The sequence below is a fragment of the Brachypodium distachyon genome, chromosome 1 (assembly GCF_000005505.3).
Source record: "Brachypodium distachyon strain Bd21 chromosome 1, Brachypodium_distachyon_v3.0, whole genome shotgun sequence".
Lineage (NCBI taxonomy): Eukaryota > Viridiplantae > Streptophyta > Magnoliopsida > Poales > Poaceae > Brachypodium > Brachypodium distachyon.
The window spans coordinates 55708321-55723464 of record NC_016131.3 but is presented as its reverse complement, the minus strand read 5'-3'; the positions used below and the strand labels follow the sequence as shown (position 1 = coordinate 55723464).

Below are 15144 nucleotides of genomic sequence, written 5' to 3'. Positions count from 1 at the left end.
TAGAGATGTGCATGATAGACAGAAAAGTAGTAAACAATGGCATATCACTGTTGCAAACTAGTTTGTTTGTTAGTTGATACCGTTACAACATATCATCGAGTCGTTGACAATGGCCCCACTACATATGGTGACGCATAGGTGACTTTCAACTCCAGCAAACTTCTGTTGTATGTTTACGACAAATTTTGAATAATATTACATTGTGAGTTGTCAAACCTATGTGATGCCACTAAACGTTTAAAGGACATCTCAGGGGCAAAAGGAGGTGCTAGGCAGTTGTTCGGCTTCGCGAGCGCGGTGACCCTAAGGATTATTGATTGAATCAACAAATAAATTCATCTCTTTTATCCATGTGTAATTTACCCCTTGGTCTCCATTCTTGTTACGATTTAGACATTGAAATCCTAACTTGAGTGCTTTTAGTGCTAACGTGGTTGATTTTTCTTGTCTTTTCCTGTCGTTGAGGTGGCGAAACTTCTCAAGCGTGATATAGGCATTGAAATCATACCTTGAGTGGTTTTAGTGCTAACGTGGCTGATTTTTTCTTTTCTTATTTCGTCGTTGAGGTGATAAACTCGTCGAGCAGACGCGTGAAACTTGTGCTGCGGTGCGACTCAGGTCTTATTTTAGCTCAACATAGTTGTTCAATGGTTAACACATGCTCATGCAAGTGTTACAGATCATGATAGGGGGAATGCTACTACTTAGCCGTAACTTTTTTCCCATAAATTTTGAGCATTGTCGTTGTAAAACAAGACCAGTGCCACATGCACTAGCTCTTTTTTTCATGGTCATTCTCTTCGCATGGTTGGATTGATAATCCACGGAGTTCCTCGTATCTTTGCTACTTTTCCTTATCAAAATTACTTGTCGCACCTTCGTCTACAGACACATGCATCCAGACGCATTTCATGGTGTAGGTATATGTGAATTAGACAAAGCTGCGACGATTAATTAGGATCGGAAAGAGTATTAGAAGACGGTCATGCTTTTGACAAGCATTGCATAGACATAAGAAAGAGGTTTCAATCTTTTATAAACTTGTAAGTAAAAATTGTTTAAATTTAACATCGTATATTTACTCAACAGCTTAAATCAAGCTGAATGATTATCCATTTCAATGATGACCAATTGGCAAATACAACAGCTGAAAGAACAAAAGAAATGCAAGCTGAATGATTATCCATTTCAACGATGACCAATTGGCAAATACAACAGCCGAAAGAAATGCAACGTACTAAGATAGTAAGATTAAAAACTGTTCACGACACAAAATGCGTCTGCCGGGAGTCGAACCCGGGTCTATTGCTTGGAAGGCAATTATCCTAACCGTTGGACTACAGACGCTTTGTTGGATTAGGTTTATGCTTCATCATTACAACTCTATTTCAACTGATACAACAAATTTATAGCCCATGCCGCTATCCTCCCGGGCACGCGGTTCAGTGTACTGTCGGGCCACCACCAGACCTCCCACGAGACGACCACGACGGTTCACGGATCACGAGTTCACGACAAACAAGATCGTCTGCTGGTCCAATCTTTTCCACAGAAGACTAGACCAGCCCCACCGGCCACTTCCACCGGGATTTCCCTTCCACTCCCCGGCTCCCCTGCCCTGCCTGCCCCGGTTCGCCATGGCCGCCTCCCTCCTCCGCCTATCTCGCCCCCGCCGCGCGCTCCTCCCCCTCTCCGCCCTCCGCCTCCCGCTCTCCACCCAGCCCCTGCCTCACCCCCGGGACCCCTCCTCCAACTCCAACGGCCGCCTCCCGCCCTTCCTCTCATTCCTCGCCGCAGCGGCTGCCGCCGCCGCAGGCGGAACAGCCGCTACAGTCGCTCTATGTGACTCCGAACGCCGCGACCACCGGTGATTGCCTGCCCGTCCCGACCCAGTCACTCGGTCAACTATTCCGTTACTTCCCGCAGCTAGCTAGCGGGGACGAGCTGAACTGACCCGCGTCTGTTGAATTGGTCCAGGGTCGGCGGGAAGGAGAGCACCGAGCTGGTGGTGCGCGGGGAGCGCAAGAGCGTGCCGCGGGAGTTCGTCGACGAGCTCGCCTCCTTCCTCGGGGTAAGTGAGTTCGTATTCGACTTCGCGCTAGAGCAGCCGCTCGGTGTCTGTTTGATGTTTTGGCTGCTTGGTGACTGACCAAGTGGGTTGCCGTGCATTTTGTAGGAGAAGCTGACGGTGGACTATGATGAGAGGTCCTTCCACGGGACGCCGCAGAACAGCTTCCACAAGGCAGTCAACGTGCCCGACGTGGTCGTGTTCCCGAGGTAATCTCGCCTGACATGATGACATCCATTGATAGTTTGATACCAATGCTGTGATATTCGTCCTGTGAGAGTTCATATTGTACTATCCTAAGCTTGCTCCAGATGGTGTAATGCCTCCCTCATTGATTTGCAGCTCCCAGGATGAAGTACAGCAGATTGTGGTGACTTGTAATAAGTACAAGGTACGGATGTATGAAAATCTTGCTTTGCAGTACTGGTTTCCGTGAAAATCCAGTTTCCATCGTTATGCTAAGCTAGATGAGATTGTAGATCAAAATAGATGTACTCTCTGTTTTAATTTACATGACGTCAGTGATGTGAAAACAAGTACTACCTCCGTTCCATAATTCTTGTCTCAAATTTGTCCAAAAATGGATGTATGTATTCCTAAAAAGCATCTAGATACATGTAATATTTCGACAAGAATTATGGAACGGAGTGAGTACAACATTTGTCATGACTTGCATGATTACCATTTTGGTGTACACTGGTACCACTGTGGCACTGTAGAACTAAGCGGTGTTGGTTTGTTCTTCTCGGGATCAGGTGCCAATTGTACCGTATGGCGGGGCCACATCGATTGAGGGTCACACATTGGCACCTCATGGTGGTGTTTGCATTGACATGTCTTCAATGAAGGTAAATATTACAAGCAATAGAATAAAAACATACAAGTGCAAGTATATTTGGTCTATGATTTTGTAGAGTACTTTGTTATGCCAAGCAAGCAAACACTTCCTTATCAATGAGCTATAGATGCATGATAAAAAAGATATTTGTATGCTAATTTTCATTTGTTTTAACATGTTATAAATTCATCACAGAAAATCAAAGCCCTACATATTAAGGATATGGATGTAGTAGTTGAACCAGGAATTGGATGGATTGAACTGAATGAATACCTGAAACCCTATGGCCTCTTTTTCCCACTTGATCCAGGTATCCTTATTTTCTTTTCCTTTAAACTTTGTTTGGTTGTTAACAAATTTAAAATCTAGATTGACACAACTGAGCACAAAATTATATTCAATTTAACTCGACTGCAGTTGATCAGCTATAGTTTCTGATTGCTTTGTATAGCCAGTTGCTCCATCTGGACATTTAGGTGATATGCACATATTTTGTCCCATGGAGATGAATTCTGCATGCACAGTACTTCATAGCTGGCTAGGTTCTTCAAAGTTTTCCATCTTTGTGGTCTTAAAATGCCAAGAAAAGCTGCATGTTTTTGCACTAGCTTGGTGTTTAAGCGCAAGTGCATTCGTCTGATTTGCAGGGCCTGGGGCCACTATTGGTGGAATGTGCGCCACTCGCTGTTCTGGTTCATTAGCTGTAAGGTAATTCTCCCTAAATTTCAATGCTACTTTCAAGTCTCTAAGGTACAAAAATGTAACTCCCTGTCACCACAAAATGTAATATGACAACTTGCACCTGTTTGTATGTTGGATTTATGACATTACTGCTAAATTGCTTTGATAATTTGCTTATTAGTTTGTAGGTATGGTACTATGCGGGAGAACGTGATCAATCTTCAGGTCCTTTTGCCTATCCTCAAGAAACCGTTTGCATTTTACTTTGAATACAAATTGTGAAATTTTCTTCATACTGTAGGCTGTTCTACCAAACGGCGATGTCATTAAGACCGGTTCCCGGGCTCGAAAGAGTGCAGCTGGGTATACACGATCCCCTCCTGATTCTTAGTAAAAGCTATAGCTATACTTTCTGGAAGTAAATCATATTTGCACAGCTTGCTTTGTTTACAAATGTCTTTTCTCGAACACACATAGAAAGTATGCCATTGTTTATTGTATTAGAATTGTTCATAAATGTCTCAAATACATACGAGCGTATACATTTATTCTTGCCATTATTGTTAGCACCTTTCTTTACCTTACACCTTGTTGAATGTCAGATACGACCTTGCTCGTTTGATCATTGGAAGTGAAGGAACTTTGGGGGTAATTACAGAAGTTACGTTACGACTCCAAAAGCTTCCATCTCATTCAGTGGTAGGTATTTCATTTTGATTTAGGCACAGTTGAAACCTTGAAATATTATTTTGCTTTGTGCTAACCCTGTTTGGCTTGTTTAGAGTGAATGCCAACAACTCAACGTACTGTTCTGTTTAGGATATGTGCCCTCTATTTGTAAAGCAGATTGTTTTGATTACTTGCTGCTATGTCTTTGTGGAGATACACTCTTTTTCATGCTATGGCTTACAACTATTATTTTGCATCTTAGAAACTGGAAGCAACATTTTAAGCTTGTATGAATGAAGTATGTTTCCATCTAATCATCTGTTCTGTGTGCTGCACTAGTGCACTGGATTACTGGACAGTATTGGTGTTTGTTAGCTTAATGTTCTAAGTGCTACAACTTTGACGGTTTGAGTTGACAATTGGGTTTTGAGCAGAAGGTGCCTGTAAAAATGTTATAAAGTAATATTATCATATTATTGAAAGTTTGAAACTATTCTTGATAACAAATATATCTATGTTATGTTCATGTGGCCATCGTTGGTACTTGTACATATGTTAGTGTTTGCTTATACTATATTAGGAACAGAGGGAGCCACTGATTATTGAATTAGCTACAAAAGTCATCTTGTTTATTTGGCTCCATGTACATTTTGAATATCTAAAATTCTGAAAGAGTTACACAAACACATGTATAGGACACTATTTTGTTCATTTAACTATATAAGTCGTTTTGTACTATGTTACTCTGTGTTTAATTTAAATCTTACTGGTTAAGGCATCCCTTCTAAATGCTCTGTTATTCAGGTTGCTATGTGCAATTTTCAAACAATTAAGGATGCTGCTGATGTTGCTATTGCAACAATGCTTTCTGGTATACAGGTTTGTCTTTTTCCTCCTGCATTTATTTCATTACAATGATCATTTCAAGCCAGATACAAAAATAATAATAACTGTTTCCTGTTTCATATGAAATGAATGTGCATGTCTTCATGTCCACGTTTGTGCACATAACATAATTTTAATTGTTTGTAAGTCTAATTCAGATATCTTACAGGACACAGGTCATGCTCTTAGAATTTTTTTTCCTCGATTATTGTAGGTTTTAGTTTGTTTTGGATTGAAATTGTTCAGGTGAACTTATATTTCTGTCCGTATATCAGTGAGCAACTGCAATCCACTAAGGTCAATGCAGGTTACAGATACTATTTTGTTCTTGACTAGGTCTCAAGAGTGGAATTGTTGGATGAGGTTCAGATAAGGGCAATAAACATGGCAAACGGTAAAAGCTTACCTGAAGTACCAACCTTGATGTTTGAATTCATAGGGACAGGTAAATTATTATTTCAAGCAGTTTATAATGCATTACACATGTATGATGGCAGTACAAACTACTGAGTCCTCTAAGGTTATATTGTTTAAATTTATTAATCTGGAATATGAACAAATTCCTTAAATAATATCCGGGCAATGAACAATGTCAGATGGGCACATGTACATGATATGTACAAGCAATTCAGCATGTCTTATGCAACCAGTCAGCAGCAGGAAAGAAAACTAACATGAAGAGGAAAATAGCCATAAAAACACACACACTACATCAGAGGTCCTAGTTCTTTTCTGCAACTAGAAGAGAACTTTATTCCGACGGGGTGGGTGGGGGGGGGGGGTGGGGGGAGGGGGGTATGCAAAATATTGCCTATGTGACGGTGGTCAACCGCCAGGCGTGGAAGTCAAAGCTGATCGGGGCTGCATAGGACCTGTGCTAAACAACTTAAATACTTTTCTGACCCAAATATGCAGATTTGAAGAATTTGGACTAACTTGACACTTCCAAAAAAGAATTATGACGTCCTATGTATTTTACTCAATAATTTGTGTAGGCATGATCTCTAGGCGTCACTTCTTGCCACATTTAACAAGATAACACTAAGAGAAAATTAGGCTTCAAATAGTTTAGTTTATCTGGTCCCAGTCTATAGCTATTTTGATGCCATAAGTGACGAGTTCAATTCAACAGTTAACAGTTCTATATTTATATGTCAGTAATCAGTACATACAGTTTACGAATTTTACCGTTTGTGATTACTGATTAACAATAATGGGTAACTTTTGCAGTATAATTTGTAGTTTACACACAAGACACAACTTCTATATAGATAACGTTCAGAACAGTCAACTGAGTAGGAGTGGATATGTAGTCAGGCTTGGTTTCTTGCAGTGATATCCAAAGCTTGAGCTTGTTTACTGGTGTTCCATATGTTGGGAATGTGATTATCATATTTGCAGTAATCTACTTACTGCCTTTTGTTGGTCCTTCACTTGCCAGGATAATTTCCTTACGTTGTTCTTAGGCAGACTTCTTAAACTGCAAGTTATTCCGACTTACATATCAACAAACTGATTTTTTTTTATTTGTTTATCTTCTTCCATCATAATATCCAGAAGCATATGCACTTGAACAAACCCTGTTGGTTCAAAAGATTGCTGCAGAACACCAAGGGTCCGATTTTGTTTTTGTAGAGGAGGCAGATGCTAAAGAGGAATTGTGGAAGGTCAGACATCTGAACTGCTGCCCATTTCTAGTAGCTAATATATGTATGTTTGTTTGTTTAGATGATCATACACCGTACCGATTTTCTGGATAGCGGTGTTACTTTTGCAATATTTGTTCTTGAAACATATTTGTAACAGCATTTGACTCTTTTCTGTGCAGATCAGGAAGGAGGCACTTTGGGCTGGTTTTGCTATGGAACCTGATCATGAAGCTATGATAACGGTTTGTTTCCTTACTCAAGGCATAATGAGATCATTATCTTGATTTCATCACCAGTTCACCACCTCTTTGGCTGGTTTTGATAGTTAGCCTAATCTAGTGCTATGCAACATATGCCTTTTATGCTTGCTTGTGAATCCTGACAGCATACCCCTACATAATTATCATTCTCTTCATAAATCAGGAAAAAATGTGATCCCAAATTATGTGCTGCATTTAAAATAGAAGATACGTAGCAACTAAACATCCCGTCAATTATGTACGGATGATAAAAACTTCTCTCCTCTCATGTTGTTTGAATCGAGTCTAGCTCCACCCCTCCCTGGCTACTAGCAAGGTGCTAGATGCGGATATTGCCAGTGTCGTGATATTAATCTCATATGCTCAGATAGATCACCCGAAGGTCATCATGATGATGGTCAAGTCTTCTAATACCACCACAAATGTTGTTCCTGCAGGATGTTTGTGTTCCTTTGTCCAGACTAGCAGAATGCATATCTGTATCAAAGCGGCTGCTTGATGCGTCACCATTGACCTGGTACACATTCTCTCTTATGTAAATCTATTGCACCTAGATTCTTGCATGACATTCATAGCCAACACAAGACATGATCACCTCTTTGATCATTGAAAATATAGGAGAGAAACACTGTTTGGAAATTGAAACTCTGCTTAAAGTAGCATTGCAGTATCTTGCTATATCTTCAGTGGAACAGTAAGCCAATAAGCCATCTTTTATATCATCCATGAGGACCTGATTTCTGATTTACATATATTTCCAGTATGGTTATTGCGCATGCTGGTGACGGAAATTTCCACACGATTATCCTATTTGACCCAAGCCAGGAGGACCAACGACGAGAAGCAGAGAGGCTAAACCATTTCATGGTTCATACTGCTCTGTCAATGGAAGGTACAAACGAAAAACTAATCAGAGCAACTAAAATTATTAAACAAGCGATCTGCTAAGACCAAAGGAAAGATTGTAAACTATGCAGTGCATTGGCCCAAAGCCCCAAACAAACAGTGAACATGAACCATAAAGAACTGGCTATATTTTCTTCCAGGCATCACATTTTTTAGATAGCAATCATGGTATATGCCCAAGTTACTTTTTTGCTTACTCCCCTTTCTGACATATCACCGCGTTAACTCTTAACTCCCTGAAAAGATTAACGGTGTCTGTGGTGGTACCAAGCAGGTACGTGTACAGGAGAGCATGGTGTTGGTACGGGGAAAATGAAGGCAAGTGTCCATCACCTTTTGTTCTTTTGCCATATTATCTCCGGCCTTCAAGTTTAAGATAGGAATGCGATGGCATATACAGTACCATCTGGTCGGCCATTCAGATATGTAGTCGGATATGAAGGAAAATTATTGGAACCATCTGTATTATGTTGAAAAGTATATATCCATGGGACCTCTCTTGTTACCTTTAGCTTGTACTTTGTGGACCCATTACCCACTACATTGATGGCTGCTTTTCTTTCCGAATTGGCAGTACCTGGAGAAGGAGCTGGGGATGGAGTCACTGAGGACGATGAAAAGGATAAAAGCCGCGCTGGATCCCAACAACATCATGAATCCAGGGAAGCTGATCCCACCCCACGTCTGCATATGACTCACGTCCCAAACTGGCTGCCCGGCTGCCTGATTCGAAGTGCTTCTCCACAAGGGGGATCGATTTTTTCGAGCTATAGAAGAAGGCATGATGCGGTGCCGCCACCACTGAACGCATCCAAGTTATACAATTACACTACGCGAACAATTGGACATCTATCAGGACTGTCATACAAAAGCCAAACCAAACGGGTTCATGTGTTGGAATAAAATGAGCAAAATATTTGTCATACGTAATACGTTGGTGTTGTTTACACGCGAAATTGTGCATCAATAGAGTTGCCCTGTCCCAGTCGCTGCACTGGGGATGATGCATTCTTGATCTGGTTGTCCTGAACGGCCCAATCATACGCTCCATTCATGAGCGTTGTTCTGTATTGCGGTGGTCATGACTCATGAAACAGCAAAAGGCCTTTTGTTCCCTAGTGCCGGCCGCCGGCCGAACGAGGCCCGACGGTCGTGACGGCCAACCTTGTCGCTTCCCGCCGATGGGAATCGGACGGCCGAGAGCACGCAGCACAAGGCACATCTTGCACGCCACGAACTGCTCCACCTCCACCGAGCACCCAGCCGGCCGAGTCTATATCATCGTCAGTTCGCAGCACCACCTGGCGAGCAGGCGCTTCGATCGCTCCCGTCTCACACTCCGCTATCGATTGAAGGTGGCTGTTAGGCCAATCTGACCGGGGGGAGCCATGGCATCCGAGGACTCCGTGGCGGCGCCGGCGCCGGCGCCCGTGGTGGTGGACGAGTGCCGGGGCGTGCTGTTCGTGTACAGCGACGGGTCCGTGGTGCGGCGGGCCGGGCCGGGCTTCGCGACGCCCGTTCGGGACGACGGCAGCGTGGAGTGGAAGGACGCGGTGTTCGACGCGGCCCACGGGCTGGGCCTCCGCCTGTACAAGCCCCGCGACCGGAAGAACCATGATCTGCTGCCGGTGTTCTTCTACTTCCACGGCGGCGGCTTCTGCATCGGGTCGCGCACCTGGCCCAACTGCCAGAACTACTGCCTCCGCCTCGCCGCCGAGCTCGACGCCGTCGTGGTCGCCCCGGACTACCGCCTCGCCCCCGAGCACCGCCTCCCCGCCGCCCTCGACGACGCCGCCGCCGCCCTCCTCTGGCTCGCCTCCCACGCAGCCCCCGGTGGCGGCGACCCGTGGCTCACGGAAGCCGCCGATTTCGGGAGGATCTTCGTGTCCGGCGATTCCGCGGGGGGAACAATCGCGCACCACCTGGCCGTGCGCTTCGGGTGCCCCACGGCCCGGACCTCGCTCGGCCCCGGCGTCCGCGTTAAAGGATACGTCCAGCTGATGCCCTTCTTCGGCGGGACGGAGCGGACGAGATCGGAGGCGGAGTGCCCCGACGACGCCTTCCTCAACCGCCCACTCAACGACCGCTACTGGCGCCTCTCGCTGCCCGACGGCGCGACGGCGGACCACCCGGCGTCCAACCCGTTCGCGCCGGGGGAGAGCCGCGAGGCGCTGGAGGCGGCGGAGATGGCGCCGACGCTGGTCGTGGTCGGCGGGCGCGACATCCTCCGCGACAGGGCCGTGGACTACGCCGCCAGGCTCAGGGCCATGGGGAAGCCCGTGGAGGTCAGGGAGTTCGAGGGCCAGCAGCATGGGTTCTTCACCATTGATCCCTGGTCCGACGCCTCCGCGGAGCTCATGCGAGCGCTCAAGCGCTTCGTCGACACGGACGGCCGCTTCGACTGATTAAGTGATTAAGCGTCGTGTCGTCGTCTTCCTTCTTCTTGGCTGTGTGCACTGTGCATCGATGGATGTGTTCTCCGTTTACGTTTCCCGTGCTTGGTTGGCGGATTTGCGTACCGTGCTTGGCTGTTACTAGTGTGTTCTGAAGGCCGGAATCAGTTCGGTCGTGTGGTGTTTTTTTTTCTGTGTGGTGGTCAAGAAGAAATTAAAATTGGGCCCGACGAGTGCGTGGGGCTTATTTGGACGGGCTGGACAGGATCAGTTATGGCCCATGGGCTAGTTCCATGATCGTCCTTGGTATTTGCTTCATGGAACCCAAACCGTACGAGACACCAGACAATACAATGATGACAACTCAAACAGTACAGAATTGTCGCGTTTGAAGATCTCGTCCAGAAAAATACTACACATATTGTCAAATCGACCTCTAGATCCAGACAACACATGCAAAGCAGAAAGTTTTGCTGATTTCGTGATTCATGATCCATATCTCTCTCGGATAAGCTCGTGACGTTTCACTTCCTCCTTCCATCTCTCTCCTCCTTGCAAACTCTTAAGTAATTTTCTCTAGAGGCATCCACAGTGACAGAGTCAGTTTTGATTTTCCACGTCATTTAGAGTTAACGATAAAATAATACATACAATGGTTTGTATCTTTGAATTGACTCTACGTAATTTGTTAGCATCAACGTAGCATGCTACCCCTTAAATTAAGAAGCAATTTTTTTGAAAAAGAATTAAGAAGCAAATAAAATGGTCAATTGGATTGAAGACTTAGAAATCATATGTATAGACATGTCTCGAAAGGTATTTTTAGAACATTACAATTATACACATAATACAGTGAAAACTGGATGCCAAAGTTATAGCTTGAAGACCATATCGTGGCCAATAGATCATTTTTTATGGACCGGATGCAGTATAAAGCAAACAGCAAAATTTAGATGCTCATCCAAAGAACGATGTAACCACGTCATTGACACGTAAGTACACATAGACACGTCACCATAACAGCAAGCTATAGTTTCACACGACAAAATAAAAGCTCAAAACACGACGCAGTTCTGAGAAACCCTCTGTAGTGATCTCGACCGTTGACTGTCACCTTGGATCCAACGTGCATATATGCGAGTCGTCGATCGCGCGTACTCGATCGTACGTACATACAACCGGAATACCGAATCAATCAAGCGGCGGTCTTTGGTCCGTCGACGCCGCAGGCGGCATCGCCGTGGACGAAGCGGCGGAGGAGGCGGATGAGCTCTCCGGTGGCGTGGTTCCAGGGGTCGAGCGTGAAGAATCCGTGCGGCTCGGCGGCGAACTCGACGAGCTCCACGGGCTTGCCCATGGCCTTCAGCCGCTCGACATAGTCAACCACGCGGTCGCGCAGCATGTCTTGGCCGGCGGCCACGGCGAGCACCGGCGGGAGCTCCACGGCCTCCAGGCCGGGGCTGTTGGCGCCGAACGGGTTCGCCAGCGGGTGGTCCCTGGTGGCCCCCGCCGGCAGCGCCAGCCGCCAGTACCGGTCCAGCGTGTCTAGGCTCATCAGCGGCGGCGGGAACGTGGTAGGAGACTCCGCCTCCTCCGACGCCGTCCGCTTCTCGCCGCCGAAGAAGGGCATTAGCAGCACGTAGCCCTTGACCGTGACGTCATTGCTGACGAGGGCAGCCTTTTCTTTTTCGCCGGAGCCGAAGCTCACGGCCAGGTGGTGCGCTAGGGTGCCGCCGGCGGAGTCGCCCGTGACGAACACGCGGCGGAAGTCGGCTACCTCCGCGAGGCACCACGTGTCCCCGTCTTCGTCTCCGGCGGATTGCTGCTGTTGTTGAGCGGAGAGCCATGCGAGGACGCCGGCGGCGTCGTGGAGCGCGGCGGGGAGGCGGTGCTCGGGGGCGAGGCGGTAGCCGGCGGAGAGCACGACGGCGCCGGCGTCGGCGGCGAGGCGGAGGCAGAAGCTGTGCGTGTTGGCCCACGTGCAGGAGCCGATGCAGAAGCCCCCGCCGTGGAAATAGACGAGCACGGGGAGCTTCTGTTTCTTCTCCTCGGCCATGGCCATGTCCGCGGCGGGCTTGTAGATGCGGACGCGGAGGTCGTTGGGCTTGTCGTAGACGGCCTCCTTCCACTGCACCGACGGGTGCTCGGTGGGGAACGTCTTGGGGCAGAACGCCGGCGGGTCCGGCGACCGGAGGATGGTGCCGTCGCTGAGAACGCGGAGTAAGCCGAAGACGTCCTCCACTACGTCCTCGCGCGGGCTCTCGCCGGCGGCCGGAATGGTTGGCATGCCCGATCTGCTCTACGTACAACAAGGGAATTGACAAAATTATTTGCTGTAAAAGGCTCTAGGAGGCATGCAAGGAAGGAAATTAAAGGTGTATGTTGATGTGATGAGTTCAATAGCAACCTTGGGCAGTCTTATATAGACATATATACCAGCAGAGATCAACTGAATTTTTTTCAAAATGGTTATGCTAATCCTTTTGGCTGCTTTCAATTTTTAAATCGGTGTGGCTATACCTAAATTGCTTGATTTTTTTAGTTAAAGGATTAAATCTCATTTAATGTGTTAGAACCGTTGGATTATTACTTGGAGGTCATCACATTCTTTCATTTCCATTGTTCGTTCCGAATCTTGAAGCACAAACCATATCCAATGGCTGATGAATCGACTTATCTCAATCAGACGACTTAGATATAACATTAACTACCATCCTTCGTTTCAAATATGGAATTTAGTTTATTAACTGTGCTCAAAATCTGTGTGAATCATGCATGAACTAAAGATTTGCATTTCTATTGCCTCTCGTGTGAATCATGCATTAAATAAAGATTGACAATGCCAGTTCCATCACATTTTAAACTCTACCGTTGGTCAAAACTATATACCATTTAAACTCTACCGCTATCAACTTTAAGAATGAAAATAATTAAATGTTGGTCCTAGAAAAAAATACACGGAGTAAATGTTTGCAAGAATTTTCCTTATTATGGCATTGCTAAATTAAGGGGAGGATACGATGGACTTTGCTCGGCAAAATAAATAAAAAATTAACTAATGACTACCTAGGATTTGTCACATTCACAAGTCTTACCTCAAGACAGACAAATGCATTCTTTTACCAAAGAGATATAAGAAAAAAATCATATATATTGCAAGAGAAGTAGGAAGGAGCGTCGTAATAAAGGAGAGATATTTTGAAAAAAAATCTCGTCATCGCCAGCATGTTGATTGTTCGCTGGATCCAATTCTGACCGAAACAGAGTGTGGGGGAGAAAACGGTGGATCTAGACACAAAATCCTTAGGGTGACATAGACACGTTCTAAAAATGTGCACCTTCAAAATTATCTACCTTTAGGTACAATAGATGAAAAAAAATACTTGTTTAAAAAAAAAGGTGCACTATGTCAAATGGAAAACTATCTTAAAATGGAGTGGGTTTAGTGGAGAGGTTGAGAGCAGAAGAAGACACGGGGAACAAGGGACCGGTAGTTGTGACTGGCGAGAAGGCAAAGGAGGGTGAAAAACAGCTTGAGAGGAGGATTATATAATGCTCTACTTGTGTGATGCATCGCTCACTCGAATTTGTTCGGACAAAAAGTCAAGAGTATTACCGACAAAGCAGAGTACTATTACGCTTAATTTAGAATGCCCGTGGCTCTGTCTGCATGATGTAGGGATCTGTATATAGCAGCCACGGTGAAAGCTTAATTCTATGGGACTGACGCGTAACTTACGAGTGAGTGGACATTCGTTCATTAACAAATTTTTTTGGTACATGCATCATGTCGATCAGCCTGGCCCACACCTTCTTTCACTAGCTAATTAAGCTAGTGTGCACTTACAAACCTTTCGTGGTCATCCATGCACCCATCTTTGTTTTTATCTCCATAATCCAATGGTCTTACATATACATGTATGGTCATAGGTAGCTAGCCGCTATCATCCTTTTGCTTCATCTGGGTTTAATACTTTGTGCGGCGGTGCCTCTTCGTTGGCATTGGCAAGATATCATGCCGTGCTTTGCCTTTGATAGCAACGTTGGCCGGGTTTGCAGAAACAAAAAGGCAAAATACTGATTTGAGTCGACAATTGATCCATGGGAAACTGGCGTGTGATTACTTATTGGCACACTGTTGACTCAGTAATCCAGTTAGTATATGCAAATGGCAGCTTAGTTAGCATATTATGTGCGTTATTGTGTGCCATGAGTCACTGGCCGGATTTATCCATCCAAACTGTGCTTGCTGATGCGATCATGATCCTTTCTGCTATCCTTGTTGGCTCCTCACCTTTTCCCTAATTCTTGGCCGGTGACGTAAATTTTGTAAAGGAGCAAATCAACAATTATTAAGGAGCTAATAATGCCAGCGCAAGATCTGCAAGAGTTCTAATCAAGAACGTGGCACACACGTGATTTCCCTTCAACGTTTCATCTTCAACAATATCCGCAAATCAGCAATTAATTAAGGGATGAGATCCCTCGACTGAAAAGGAAAGGTCGTCAGAGTAATCTCTCGGATAGGCAGAGGTTTCTCTTTCCAGATGACAAATGCCAAATCTCTCAAGAAAATCTGGGTGAACAGATAAGCTGACAGCTACATATCAAGGAGAAAATAGGAGAAATGTTCAAATTACTTCCTCGTTTTAGGGACGGTGAGATATAGAAATCCAAGGCTGGTTTTGTCACCGGAGCAACGAAACGACCCCTGGGACCACATGGTTCCCATGATGACCAACAATTTAGGGAAGGAAAAATATATTATGCATGAGTGCCAAGAAAAATAAATACA

General features: G+C 45.3%; 3 protein-coding genes and 1 non-coding gene across 4 annotated transcripts; 2 read left to right on the top strand and 2 right to left on the bottom strand.

Annotated features, from left to right (window-relative positions):
• Positions 1-1275: 1275 nt before the first annotated feature.
• TRNAG-UCC lies at positions 1276-1347 on the bottom strand. The gene has a single exon. It is a non-coding gene; the product is annotated as a tRNA-Gly (tRNA).
• A 203-nt stretch (positions 1348-1550) lies between these two features.
• On the top strand, positions 1551-8912 carry LOC100834649 (D-lactate dehydrogenase [cytochrome], mitochondrial). Its single transcript, XM_003557519.4, has 18 exons — positions 1551-1867; positions 1978-2071; positions 2177-2277; positions 2411-2459; positions 2824-2916; positions 3102-3216; positions 3554-3614; positions 3776-3812; positions 3889-3950; positions 4190-4286; positions 5061-5135; positions 5478-5586; positions 6699-6808; positions 6970-7032; positions 7488-7567; positions 7812-7942; positions 8231-8274; positions 8531-8912. The coding sequence occupies exons 1-18, from the start codon at positions 1638-1640 to the stop codon at positions 8648-8650; spliced, it is 1671 nt and encodes a 556-aa protein (XP_003557567.1). The 5' UTR covers positions 1551-1637; the 3' UTR covers positions 8651-8912.
• Positions 8913-9117: 205 nt separating this feature from the next.
• Positions 9118-10647, top strand: LOC100834348 (probable carboxylesterase 15). The gene has a single exon (XM_003557518.4). It carries the CDS (start codon positions 9345-9347, stop codon positions 10359-10361), a length of 1017 nt encoding a protein of 338 aa, XP_003557566.1. The 5' UTR covers positions 9118-9344; the 3' UTR covers positions 10362-10647.
• Positions 10648-11132: 485 nt separating this feature from the next.
• Positions 11133-12808, bottom strand: LOC100832829 (probable carboxylesterase 15). Its single transcript, XM_003561354.4, has one exon. The coding sequence runs from the start codon at positions 12634-12636 to the stop codon at positions 11545-11547; it is 1092 nt and encodes a 363-aa protein (XP_003561402.1). The 5' UTR covers positions 12637-12808; the 3' UTR covers positions 11133-11544.
• Between the last annotated feature and the right edge of the window lie 2336 nt (positions 12809-15144).

What these genes read in the sequence shown, in the direction of transcription:
- LOC100834348 (XM_003557518.4), top strand. Translation starts at nt 9,345, where the DNA reads ATGGCATCCGAGGACTCCGTGGCGGCGCCGGCGCCGGCGCCCGTGGTG.
- LOC100832829 (XM_003561354.4), bottom strand. Translation starts at nt 12,636, where the DNA reads ATGCCAACCATTCCGGCCGCCGGCGAGAGCCCGCGCGAGGACGTAGTG.
- LOC100834649 (XM_003557519.4), top strand. Translation starts at nt 1,638, where the DNA reads ATGGCCGCCTCCCTCCTCCGCCTATCTCGCCCCCGCCGCGCGCTCCTC. An exon ending in AGCTCGCCTCCTTCCTCGGG is followed by an intron (nt 2,072 to 2,176) that starts GTAAGTGAGTTC and finishes TGCATTTTGTAG; the next exon opens with GAGAAGCTGACGGTGGACTA. An exon ending in AGCTTCCATCTCATTCAGTG is followed by an intron (nt 4,287 to 5,060) that starts GTAGGTATTTCA and finishes TCTGTTATTCAG; the next exon opens with GTTGCTATGTGCAATTTTCA.